At 40.4% G+C, this 12,903-nt stretch overlaps 1 protein-coding gene across 12 annotated transcripts in view; it reads left to right on the forward strand.

Annotated features, from left to right (window-relative positions):
* The window catches only part of usp9 (ubiquitin specific peptidase 9), a 70,253-nt gene that overhangs the window by 34,519 nt on the left and 22,831 nt on the right, over positions 1-12,903 (forward strand). For all 12 annotated transcript variants that reach the window (XR_007898439.1, XM_051710192.1, XM_051710194.1 and 9 more), the window contains 10 exons: positions 61-191; positions 694-972; positions 2,569-2,694; positions 3,021-3,158; positions 4,287-4,453; positions 4,574-4,682; positions 4,794-4,940; positions 5,039-5,185; positions 5,394-5,601; positions 6,887-7,107. Coding sequence is in view for 11 of the 12 variants with exons in the window: in XM_051710192.1 (XP_051566152.1) it covers positions 61-191; positions 694-972; positions 2,569-2,694; positions 3,021-3,158; positions 4,287-4,453; positions 4,574-4,682; positions 4,794-4,940; positions 5,039-5,185; positions 5,394-5,601; positions 6,887-7,107 (1,673 nt within the window). In the remaining variant the exon portion in view is untranslated. The remainder of the gene's footprint in view (positions 1-60; positions 192-693; positions 973-2,568; positions 2,695-3,020; positions 3,159-4,286; positions 4,454-4,573; positions 4,683-4,793; positions 4,941-5,038; positions 5,186-5,393; positions 5,602-6,886; positions 7,108-12,903) is intronic.

The following is a 12,903-nucleotide window of genomic DNA, read 5'->3' on the forward strand; positions in this document are numbered from 1 at the left end:
AAATGGATGCTTCTGTACTGATCTGCCTTCTTTGTTCATTACTCTGTCGTTGGCTTCCAGATAGTGCCACGGTGGAAAACCTGCGAGCCATCTGTCTGGATCACGCCAAACTTGGAGAAAACAGCCTTAGCCCCACGTTGGACTCACGATTCTTTGGACCGTCACCTTCTCAAGTGCTTTACTTGATAGAGGTTTGTCTTTAAAATGGTACTTGATACAGTCAATCAGCTCGATTAGTACTTTTTCCATATTTTTTTAGAATTAGCCAAACAGATTCTCAGACAAATAAAGTGACAAAGAATTTGGACACTTTTGGACACTTTAGTCACGCTTAAAAATGCATGAATGTCATTGCATTAGATGCAAAGTATCAAACCTAGTGGCATCTGCAAACAAATGATCAAGGTAATTCTAGTGGATGTATGAAATCAGTTCCCCTCAAGTTCACACAGGTGCCCTGGCAGAGTAACTACAGGTGTAGTTCATCACATTAAATATACAAAAATTCCGCTAAGTTTGACAACTAGAAAGTGTCCAAATACTATTAATAAGTATGTCTATTGTTTTATAAATTAAAACCTAACAAACTTGTGTTTTGTTTTTATTTAAGAAAATGGCACATTTAAAATTTGGTTAAAAAAAATGCAAAGACCTCCAAGACGTTGATTTGGACAATGTCTCTGTGTGTTTCAGGTGGTGTACGCCTTGCTAATGCCCGCCAGTGGAACGCTGGGCGAGGATGCTAGTGATTTCCAGTTCAACTTCTTGAAGAGTGGTGGTTTGCCGCTGGTTTTGAGTATGCTCACTAGAAATAACTTCCTGCCAAATGCTGACATGGAGACCCGGCGGGGAGCTTATCTCAATGCTCTAAAAATAGCCAAACTTCTGCTCACAGCTGTAGGCTTTGGCCATGTGAAGGCAGTTGCAGAGGCCTGCCAGCCTGTGGTGGAGGGGACTATCCCTGTGTCGCCTGTAAGTTGCTCTTGCTTTAGCTTCAGAGAGATAATTTAAAGGTGTTGCTAAAGTATATGCAAAAAAAAAAAAATACAATAAAGTTTACTTGTGATTTCATTATTTTCCTGGTAGAAAGGGACAGTATCAACACTTTCAGTTTATTAGGAGGAGTTATAATCTGGTCGTCTTGACACTGGAAGTTGTTCTAAAGGGAGTATAATGTTTGTGAAGTGAGTGGCGATGTGGTGTTAATCAGATTTAGAATTTGTTTTTATTGGCTGAATATTCATTTTATTTATAATTTTTGCAATTTAATATTTTTTAACACATAAAAATAAATTAAGGCAATTAATGCAGTCTCTGTTTTTGTTTGTTTTTTTGTTTTTTTTGTACTTCCTAAAACTTCACGTGATAGGATAAAGGTGCCCCGAATTGTTCCTGGCAGGCTTCTCTGCCTAATCAGGCTCCGATTAGTGTTGGGGGTGGTTATCAAAGATTAAAAATGTTTTTTTTTTTTTTTTTTTTATCTTTTCAAAGATTAAAAAAAAAAAAACAGGGTCACATTTTAACTTACATGTTTTATTATAGATGATTTGTAATTAATTATAAATTTAATTATAGTAAATGATGAAAAACCAAGTTCTTGCAAGTTCGAGACAAAGTATAAAAGTAAATATTTATTAATTATTTTTTAAATTGAATTCACAGCCCTTATTTAAATATGTACACATGTACAGTACATGTGTGTGTATGTGTGTATACATAAAGTATACAGTACACACAATACAATATACAATAAAGTACACACACATGGTTTGTAATGGTGTCCTGGGTGCAAAGGTCATTTGTAATGGCCAGAATAAATAGAATGGGTGACCTCCAGTCAGTTATTCAGTGTATAATGCAATATACAGTGGATCTACTGGATCTTGTTAGTTGTAGTGCTTAGCATTTCATTTCTTTTCAAAACTGTAACCTTTATGCCTCCTGACACTCACCATTCACATTAGGAACAAACTGGCTCACCCTCTCCAGCTCCATAAATGTCAAGGGTGTACAATGTCTTGTGAGGAAAGACCGTGAAAGTACATAGACTTCAGAAGGGATTACTTTCAGGAATATTAAGCATGCAGGGGAGAGGAGAAAGCCAGTTTTACTTGAATTATCCAGAAATATTCTCTGTTGCTGACCATGACTCTGTATGTGTAATTGCATGACTAGTAGTGGCGTAAATTACCAAGTACCCATCGGTACAACATCAGCACAATGTCAACTTGAAAATCCTTCAAAAGAATGAAAAATGTGTTAATAGCAGTGCAATTACAATAGAAACCTGAAAAAGAAAAAATGTAAAGCTCACATTAAGCATCACATGACTGCTTTTATACTTTGAGGAACGTGTTGATCCATGTAATTCTTGTAAGTGCAGTTTGCTCCATGAAAACAGTGCCTTGTGAAAATTGTCACATTCCTTACCTGTCTCTTCCTAGTATTCTCAAAAGTAAAGAAAATTGTGCAAAATGACTAAAAATGTGTCAAATGCAAGAGAGGCCCAATGTGCCTGCAAGGAAGTGTGAATCTGCGGGATAACACCTTTTCTTTATGCATTTACAGATAAACCAGGCCACACATGACCAGGCTTTAGTTCTCCAGAATGCCCTGCAGAACATCCCTAACCCCTCTGCAGAGTGCATGCTGCGGAATGTGGCCATCCGCCTCGCCCAGCAGATCACTGATGAGGTGTGTTACACAACACAATATGTATGTTAAATAAGACAACACCATAGTGCACAACTGTTCTCTGCATAAACTGGTTTGTTTGCTTTCAGTTATAATGAATGTGAACAAAAATGTCTGTAATATAAGATATGATTGAGAAGGAAGCATATTTACATGATTTGGTTGGTTGCAAACCAGTCTTGCAGAAATTGTTAAAGTTCTTCATTGTTGTCTTCCTCTTTTATGCTTTGTGTGTGACAATAGAGAGATACACAGAAAATTAAATGAATAAAACCCTAAGGATTGCAGACTCTGATTATATTTTGTCTTTCTCTTCCTGTTCCCAGAACTTCTTCCAGGCCTCTAAGTACATCCCAGATATCTGTGTCATTCGAGCAGTTCAGAAGATTGTCTGGGCTTCTGGCTGTGGCTCTGTTCAGCATGTCTTCAGCTCTAATGAGGAGATAAGCCAAATCTATGAGAAGGTGCTAGTTCTTGCACTATACTGACAATATAGGATGGCTCTCGTCCGAAATCTAGCGAGCTGCCTTCTAACTGAAAAGGAATTAATTATAGGCCTTTTCAGGGACTATTTGTCGGTTTAAGGAAGTGACGTCTTTGTCCCTTAAACATGTCCTGCTAGTTTTAACTCCTTCAATAGGAGGAAGGCGCTTCATTCATAGTGACTTTTACACGATTAACGTGAGTGACGTTAGCACGATTGTAATAAAATATCAATAATAATATTATAATGTGGAGAATGTTGTTTGGTGACTGGATGCTTTCTGGATGCCTGGAACTAATGGAAATTAGTGTTTTGATCTCCGAAAAAGCAACCACAAATGGACGCATGAACCGCTTCAGTGAAGCAAAATGGCTGAATACGTGCAGTACTGAAAACTGTAGCACAAATCTTATCTCTGGAAGGTGAATTACATTTGCCAACTAACTGTAAGTTTGATAAGTAGAGCTCTAAAAGTGACTATAGATCACTCCCATTATAATGAATGAAGCTGCGCAAGTCATTTATTTTTATATTTATTCATTTAGCAGACACATTTATCCAAAACGACTTACAAATTAGGAACACAAAAAAGAAATCCTTACCTTGTCATGCAGACCGCTTCATTGAACGGCTTCATTTATTATAACAGGAGCGATCCACTATTCCCGAACTTTCCGCTGAAGAATTAATTTTGAGCATCTAAACTACGATACAATTTCATCGCCTCTCGTGTAGATGCTCAGTATCAACAACACGTCTGTATAAGTCACTTCAGGTAAACGTTTGATTTTCTTTGAGAAAATATGTTAACAGAGCCTTATTTAAAGGATCCAGTAATGATACCAGAAATGCTTCAGGGTCAGTAGCATTCTAATTCCTTTATCATTGTTCACATCCTTGTAATGGTCTGTATTTATAATCAACATTGTCTCATTTTGTCTGTGATCTTGAAAGGATTTTTTTTTTTTTTCTGAACTGGTCGCAATGCATTTTGAGATTAACTTCACCCCAAAGGATACCATGCGATGCTGCCTAAGTAAGGCTCACTAGGTTTTTGGAACTGTGCCAGTGTGTGATTAATTAGAATGTGACGCGTGATCTCCCGCAGACCAATGCAGGCAATGAGCCGGATGCAGAAGATGAGCAGGTGTGCTGTGAAGCTCTGGAGGTCATGACCATGTGTTTCGCCCTTTTGCCCACTGCACTAGATGCACTTAGCAAAGAAAAGGCCTGGCAGACCTTCATTATAGATCTGCTGCTGCACTGCCAGAGCAAGTGAGTCTTAGCAGACATCTATTAAACATTCACATGGTAGAATATTACACTTTACTCTTTTGAATGGATTTTTGCCTGATTTGGCCTAAGTCATTTTTTTTTATTTCTGTTTGCTTTTAGGTCTGTTCGTCAAATGGCCCAAGAACAGTTCTTCCTCATGGCCACCAGATGTTGTATGGGCCATAGGCCTCTCCTTTTCTTCATCACCCTCCTCTTTACAGTTTTAGGTGTAAGTGTTTTGCCTGTTTCTCTGAGTTGGAGGTTTAAAATTGTCTTATTTTTTATTAAATTGTTTAATTCAGAACATAGCATGATTTGTATTCCTCTGTTTGTTTTGCAGAGCACTGCAAAAGAGCGAGCAAAGCACGCTGCTGATTACTTCACTCTTCTAAGACACTTACTCAACTATGCATTTAACAGCAACATTAATCTTCCTAATGCAGAAATTCTCTTAAACAATGAGATCGACTGGTTGAAACGAATCCGGGTATGTTTATAGCAAATTGTAGAATTAAAATTGTGGCTCTCTTTGATGGAGTGAGCTTTAGTTTTAAGTGAAATTAGAGTCTTGATTCTTGCTTTCAGGATGAAGTGAAGAGGACAGGGGAGCCTGGGGTAGAGGAGACCATTTTGGAAGGTCATATAGGTGTCACAAAAGAACTGCTAGCTTTCCAGACCCCAGAGAAGAAGTATTATATTGGCTGTGAAAAAGCAGGTGCCAGCCTCATTAAGGTAAACATCTTGGCCTGGTCTATGTGCTAACTGACATCTGGTAGTGCCACATCTTGTCCCAACTAAGTGCAACAATACATCAAGTTTCTGCCGTCGAGTTACTGCTTTAATAATTTTGCATTGCGATGGAGGGATTTTAGGATGACATAAGTGTTTTATCGGTCACTAACAGATGCTCTTTTTCTTTTTTTGTGAACTCTCTCTATAGGAGTTAATGGATGACTTCCTCTTCCCAGCATCCAATGTGTACCTGCAGTATATGAAGAGTGGGGAGTTTCCAACTGAGCAGGCCATACCTGTGTGTAGCACCCCAGCCACCATTAATGCTGGCTTTGAACTGCTGGTCGCACTTGCAGTTGGATGTGTGCGAAATCTCAAGCAGATTGTGGACACACTAACTGACATGTACTATTTAGGTGTGTGTGCGTTTTAACATTTGAGAGACATTTATGCATGTCTTGATCTTTGACAACAGTAACTTTGTTTACAACCAAGGTTTAGTGCATCAAAATGCTTAGCCATATAGCTGATGTAAATGCAAATTATCGATAAAAGTGTCGACATAATCATTTTCATTTAACTTTAGCACATGAATTGTTGATGATTCAAATGTCGCAAAGCTAGTTTGGAAATACTTTTTGTCGAGAAAAATGGGATTATTGCAAGAAACAATGTAGTCACATGACAGAATTTACAGAATTTAGGTTAGGATTACTAGTACAGATCTTACACTGCAAACACAGCTGCGTCATGGGCACTTCCAGGAGTGCCAACACAAATATATCGAATCATGCACCTGTCTTCAACAAGTGCCTGGAGAACAATGAATTAATTTTATCGTGGTAGCCATCCGTCAAGGGAAGAATGGGGATGTGCGTGCCATCCAGCACACCGTAAACTTGTGGCACAAGGTGCGCCAAGGAATTACAGTGTGCCGTTTCATTGGCCTTTGCTACATTTGGCAGCCTGAAATAACGGCGAATAAATGTTGTACTTAATTAGCTGTGCACACAGCATATTACACATCAATGGATCGTTGTTTTACTTACTCCAAACGTTTCCCCTACTACTCTGTACACGGCACACGTTGCCAGCTTGAACAGGGCGATCTGCTTTCGGGTCGGAAGCAGTGGCCGGTTGGCAGACTTCTATGGGCACAACATCAGGACCAATGAATTGGCCCAGCTTCTCAAACGTTGTGAAGTGTCTCTCCACCACAACCTCCAAGAACGCCCTACTGCATTGTCTCTCCCAAGCCCATGGGCTTCGTTGCATAAGGGCAGTTACTTGCTGTCCTATCAGACGAGCAAGTGCTCCATTTTGACGTTGTCTTCTGATATTTCATACTATTGCAATTATTTGTAAAATTAAAATGACAGTAAGTTGGCCAATTTAAATTAATTGTCTCAATACTCTCCATTTTATAAAGATTTGGGGACATCTGAATGGAAATGGCTCAAGGGCAGATTTTTTTTTTTTTTGCGATGAACCCAAACTTATGCAACAATGTATTTCTTTTTATTTTTTATGATGTCATCGCACCATTTTATCGGTAAAAGGCTCATTTTCACTGTCGATAACAAAACGCCGCAAAAAGTGGGTGGAAACTTAACTAGTTTGTTGAATTCTGATTTAAATCAGATTTTTTTTTTCATGTTTTTAAAATGTTGACATCTACTTGTTTTTTTTATGCATTACCAGGTTGCGAACCACTCACAGAATGGGAATATTTGCCACCAGTTGGCCCACGGCCAACCAAGGGATTCGTGGGCCTGAAAAATGCAGGTGCAACTTGCTACATGAACTCAGTGATCCAGCAGCTCTACATGATTCCCCCCATCAGAAATGGCATCCTGGCCATCGAAGGCACAGGCAGTGATGTGGATGATGATATGTCTGGAGATGAGAAGCAGGATAATGAGGTACTGTCTAATGCAGTTCATTTTAGGAGTCCTAGAACGGTTTGCATGAATTTTGGCCTATGTAGAATGCTTCAAACAAACTTAGAGTTGAAGAGTTCACTTATATTGTGAGTCATGAACATGAAGTACTCAGATCACTTAACTTTTTTGTACTTTCAGTATTCCAAACTGTTACACCTGGCTCAAAGATGCAACACAGATGGCTAAACTAGAAAACCAAAATCAAATAAGAAAGCAAATACGACACCAGTAATCAGTAAATGCTAGTCAGTCATGAAGGAAGGCTCAGGTGCACAAACCCCACTCCAATCACATCAGCTGCATCTGAAAAGCAAAAAAAAAACAAACAAAACAAAACACTCAGGCACACCTGGGTTCTAGCCATTTTTTTAAAAATTATTACAGTTATTCGGTCCGCAGCACCTTATTCTTTTTTCTGCATTTGGCCTCTGACCGAAAAAGTTTGGACACCCCTGCTGTAGGGGTGTCTGGGGGCATGCTTTCCCGGAATAAATATTTTTACATTTTAAAGTTAAATGCATCAATCTGGTGCACTTTGAGACCAAAATTAAGAGGCTAGATCTATGAAGAACTTTGTGCTCTTGTAAACAATTTTGTGCTGTAGTAGTAATTTAATGATAAACACATTGGTTGTATAGATATGAATGGTGATGACACAGCAAAAAAGACATACCCACAAAGCATGGTAAACGAGACAGTTATATGGTAGCGTTACTTCAACTTGATTAGTTAACATAACAAATAGTCTAAAGTTACATGATGAGCCAGCTTGCTCCTCAGATGCTGTAAATAGTAACGTTGTCAGAGCCGCTGGTAATAACGTCAACGTTAGATAATTAGCTTACATTAGCTAGCTAGATATAACGTTACATACGTTAGACATTGTTTTTCAAGACAAGCAGCCAGAAATGTCAGTCGACATAAGCAAGGAGACTGACAGCTAACGTTGATTGCTAACGTTAACATTACCTAACTTGGCTAATGTTAGATTAATGTTAATTATCAATGAGAACTTCTGCGGGGGCCTGGGTAGCTCAGCAAGTAAAGACACTGACTACCACACCTGGAGTCGCAAGTTCAAATCCAGGGCATGCTGAGTGACTCCAGTCAGGCTTCCTAAGCAACCAATTGGCCCGGTTGCTAGGGTGAGTAGAGTCATGTTGGGTTAACCTCCTCATGGTCACCATAATGTGGTTCTCGCTCTCGGTGGGTTGCGTGGTAATTTGTGCGTGGATGCAACGGAGAATAGTGTGAAGCCTCCACGCGCTAGGTCTCTGCGGTAATGCGCTCAACAAGCCACGTGATAAGATGCGCAGATTGACGGTCTCAGATGCGGAGGCAACTGAGATTCATCCTCCGCCACCTGGATTGCGGCGAGTCATTACGCCACCATGAGGACCTAGGAATTGGGCAGTCCAAATTGGGGAGAAAATAAAAAATGATAACTTCTGCAGTAACGTTATCTGTTTGTTGTCGTACATTGATAATGATAAAATTGTGTTTGGACTAGTGGATAACTGCAGTGGATACTGTAATGTTAGTTAATGTTACTTGCATCAAACGATTTCAGATGCAGCCAGGTGGTTCCGCTGCGTGTGTGTGAGCATTGGGGTGGCTGACTGACTGGAAGTGAGAGATGCTTTGCCGAAGCAATAGCGCAAAACACAATGTTAGAGATCTTTTATGTTATTATGAGTGTAAAAATATTTTCGGTTCATTATGAAATTGTGGCGGGACACAGTCTAGGTAATTAATGGGAAATACTGCTGTGTGACCTTCCTGGCTGCTAACAAAAGCCACGGTACTCCTTCCTCCCAGTTGCGGTTCAGTTCAGTACAATAAGTACGTAGGAGAACCTTTAGCGTTTGATGAAAACGCTCCAGCGCGCCTTGATTCTGCGGATGATACGCACTGGACTGGTGATGTATAACTCCTCGGCAAATGTATTTGAGGTGAAATTTGTTCCACGGTCACTCTGAATGACCTTAGAAAAATAGAAATAAACTGGGACAAAGCTTTAACTACCGATCGGGTGCTAATTTTGCACATCACATAAGCTGCAGGATACCGTGTACTCTGGCACATCACAGTTAACAGGTACTTATTTTCTGACTTTGAGGGAGGTAGAGGACCCACGCAAAACAGCTGTTCAAATGGTTGAGACACTGCCGGTATCGGACACAGCGGAGCCGGTTTAAGGGGTTGGTTAGTTTTTCCAGTCAACTGGCATGTATGACAGGTAAATCGTGAAATGTCTGTCTTCAACAACGGGCAATAAAAATTTAGCAAAATCCTATCATACATTTTCTTTACCCCTAAATGTCCCGCTACATCACCGTGCCCCAGACGGAGGACAACATCTCTAAACTTCACTAGAACAACAACTTGAACAAGTGACTCACCCCCACAGTCTTCTTTCTGAGAAAGCCACTTACGCAAGAGCACTCAGTCCTTAATAAAATAACCATTTGCCGCACTCTCTACATCCTCCGGTGCTAGAACAGCAGCGAAGAAGGCTTTCAACCCAGGATCATCCTGCTGAGCAGCCACCAGATCTACATGGGAGAGAGAAGATGGAAAAAGAGACAACCCGGTGTAACAAATTTAAGCGGCCCACAAACAACAGGTGTATTTATATCACAATCAGAAAATAATTTAGCCTTATAGCGCATGACGACACAAGACGCAAGGATGCACATCCTCAACAACCGGATCAGAAAGTGGAGATGAGGTAACAATAGTTGGTGGGGGACGGGTTTGGCCACACATGCCCACCTGCCAAATTGTTACCCAAAATCACCTCCACACCCTCCACCGGCAATGTGGGGCGAACACCAATAGTCACTTCCCTATTTACTAACTTGGACTGTAAAACAACATTATGTAATGGAACAGACAACGTCTGAAGTGTGATTCCCAGAATCAAAACATCTCCCCACACTCGAGATTGGAGAGAACGGTAATGCCAATTCCAACATAAATGACTCTGACGCACTAGTATCCCTCAGAATTTTAACTGGCACGCTCTCTGTTCCTCCAGGCAGAGAAACGAAGCCTTCAGTAATAAATGCGGCATAACCAGGATTTTGTACAATTTTGGATTAATTTTTTCTTGAAAACTTTCGGTATGCTCTGAAGTCTATCCAGGACGCGCAATGGAATGCACATTTCCATTCAATAAAACAGGTGTGGACGAATTAACGGATCTCAAACACTACCTTCTGAGAAGCTCCTCGATCATTTCTTTGCGAGTGTTGAAAATTAGGATTATAAGTATTGAGCAAAGGCTGTGAATACTTATGTACATGTGATTTTTTTCGTTTTTATTATTAATAAATTTGCAAAGATTTCAAACAAACTTCTTTCACGTTGTCATTATGGGGTATTGTTTCGGTCAGCTCCAGGCCAAACAAAACCACAGGGTCCCTCTCGTTAAATGCAGGCAACAGTTTTAAATTATTAAATTTAAATGAGCTGTCTCAATCCCTACCAGCCCGATCAGGAGATAACTTCCCGTCAGCTTTAAACTTTTACTGATACTCCTGATTCTTTCATTCTATATCCATTTTTCTGATTTTTTAATTTTTTCAAATTCAATTTCGCGCTACCGTACCAAATCAACAATTTTACATTTTTCCAATTCAGTTTCGCATTCTCTCATTTCCCTTTCGTGTGACTGCTGCATCTGTATTATCGCTTTCCGTTGCTCAAACGATAACCCCATGAATGAAAAAACAGGGTTTTGAGCATCAGAACTAGCCCCAGCTATAACTGCCTTTCTTGGTAAAATTTTAATGTCACCCAACTTTTGTCTTATTACATCTCTAAGCTCATCCTTTCTTAATCGCTTGTCCAAACCACCCAATTTATACAGTTCTACAATTTCCCACAGTTGTTTTTTAGAACAGAGATTTAACAGTTCCTCAAATGGAGCTTTACCGAATTCTTGCACTGATGTCATTATTCAATAATCCAATACGCAAATCAATGACAAATTCTAACAGCCTTCAAAACAGTTTGGCCTACCCTATAAATGTAATACAAAATATACAGCCAATGTAATTCTTACAGTCAAAATTTGGTGAAAAAAGAATTCACCTCTCCCCACCTAAATTAACCCCCCTCTAACTAACTCCCTATAGTCTTCCATGCTCACCCAAGAGTTGAGCCCTTTGAAGCACCTAAATACCGCTGGCGTGGAAGTGAACAAGTAATCCAAAACCACGGCAGTACACACAACCCAGGAGACGCACAAAAATAACAAACTAAAATATTTTTCTTTTTAAATCAACGCCAAACGCTGCTACAGCCTAACGGGGAGTACAACAAAATGCACACAATTTTGAACTGCAAGAAGCTTTCCTTTTCAATGCTACAGATTGATGAACCCATAACTCAAACACTTCAGTAAATTACCTTCATTAATCGCCTCCCAAATAAAAAAAAAACGAATCACTTAAATTAATACTTAATTTTATCATATACAGTGCATCCGGAAAGTATACACAGCGCTTCACTTTTTCCACATTTTGTTATGTTACAGCCTTATTCCAAAATGGATTAAATTCATTATTTTCCTCAAAATTCTACAAACAATACCCCATAATGACCACGTGAAAGAAGTTTGTTTGAAGTCTTTGCAAATTTATTAAAAATAAAAAACGAAAAAAATCACATGTATATAAGTATTCACAGCCTTTGCTCAATACTTTGTTGAAGCACCTTTGGCACCAATTAAGTCTCAAGTCTTGTCAAGTCTTTTTGAGTATGATGCTACAAGCTTGGCACACCTATTTTTGGGCAGTTTCTCCCATTCTTCTTTGCAGCACCTCTCAAGCTCCATCAGGTTGGATGGGGAGCGTCGGTGCACAGCCATTTTCTGATCTCACCAGAGATGTTCAATCAGGTTCAAGTCTGGGCTCTGGCTGGGCCACTCAAGGACATTCACAGAGTTGTCCCATAGCCACTCCTTTGTTATCTTGGCTGTGTGCTTTGGGTCGTTGTCCTGTTGGAAGATGAACCGTCGCCCCAGTCTGAGGTCCAGAGTGCTCTGGAGCAGGTTTTCATCAAGGATGTCTCTGTACATTGCTGCATTCATCTTTCCCTCGATCCTGACTAGTCTCCCAGTTCCTGCCGCTGAAAAACATCCCCACAGCATGATGCTGCCACCACCGTGCTTCACTGTAGGGATGGTATTGGCCAGGTGATGAGTGGTGCCTGGTTTCCTCCAGACATGACGCTTACCATTCAGGCCAAAAAGTTCAATCTTTGTTTCATCAGACCAGAGAATTTTGTTTCTCATGGTCTGAGAGTCCTTCAGGTGCCTTTTGGCAAACTCCAGGCGGGCTGTCATGTGCCTTTTACTGAGGAGTGGCTTCCGTCTGGCCACTCTACCATACAGGCCTGATTGGTGGAGTGCTGCAGAGAAGGTTGTTCTTCTGGAAGGTTCTCCTCTCTCCAGAGAGAAATGCTGGAGCTCTGTCAGAGTGACCATCAGGTTCTTGGTCACCTCCCTGACTAAGGCCCTTCTCCCCCGATTGCTCAGTTTGGCCGGGCGGCCAGCTCTAAGAAGAGTCCTGGTGGTTCCAAACTTCTTCCATTTACGGATGATGGAGGCCACTGTGCTCATTGGGACCTTCAATGCTGCAGAAATTTTTCTGTACCCTTCCCCAGATCTGTGCCTTGATACAATCCTGTCTCGGAGGTCTACAGACAATTCCTTGAACTTCATGGCTTGGTTTGTGCTCTGACATGCACTGTTAACTGTGGGACCTT

The sequence above is a fragment of the Myxocyprinus asiaticus genome, chromosome 11, assembly GCF_019703515.2.
Source record: "Myxocyprinus asiaticus isolate MX2 ecotype Aquarium Trade chromosome 11, UBuf_Myxa_2, whole genome shotgun sequence".
Classification (NCBI taxonomy): Eukaryota; Metazoa; Chordata; class Actinopteri; order Cypriniformes; family Catostomidae; genus Myxocyprinus; species Myxocyprinus asiaticus.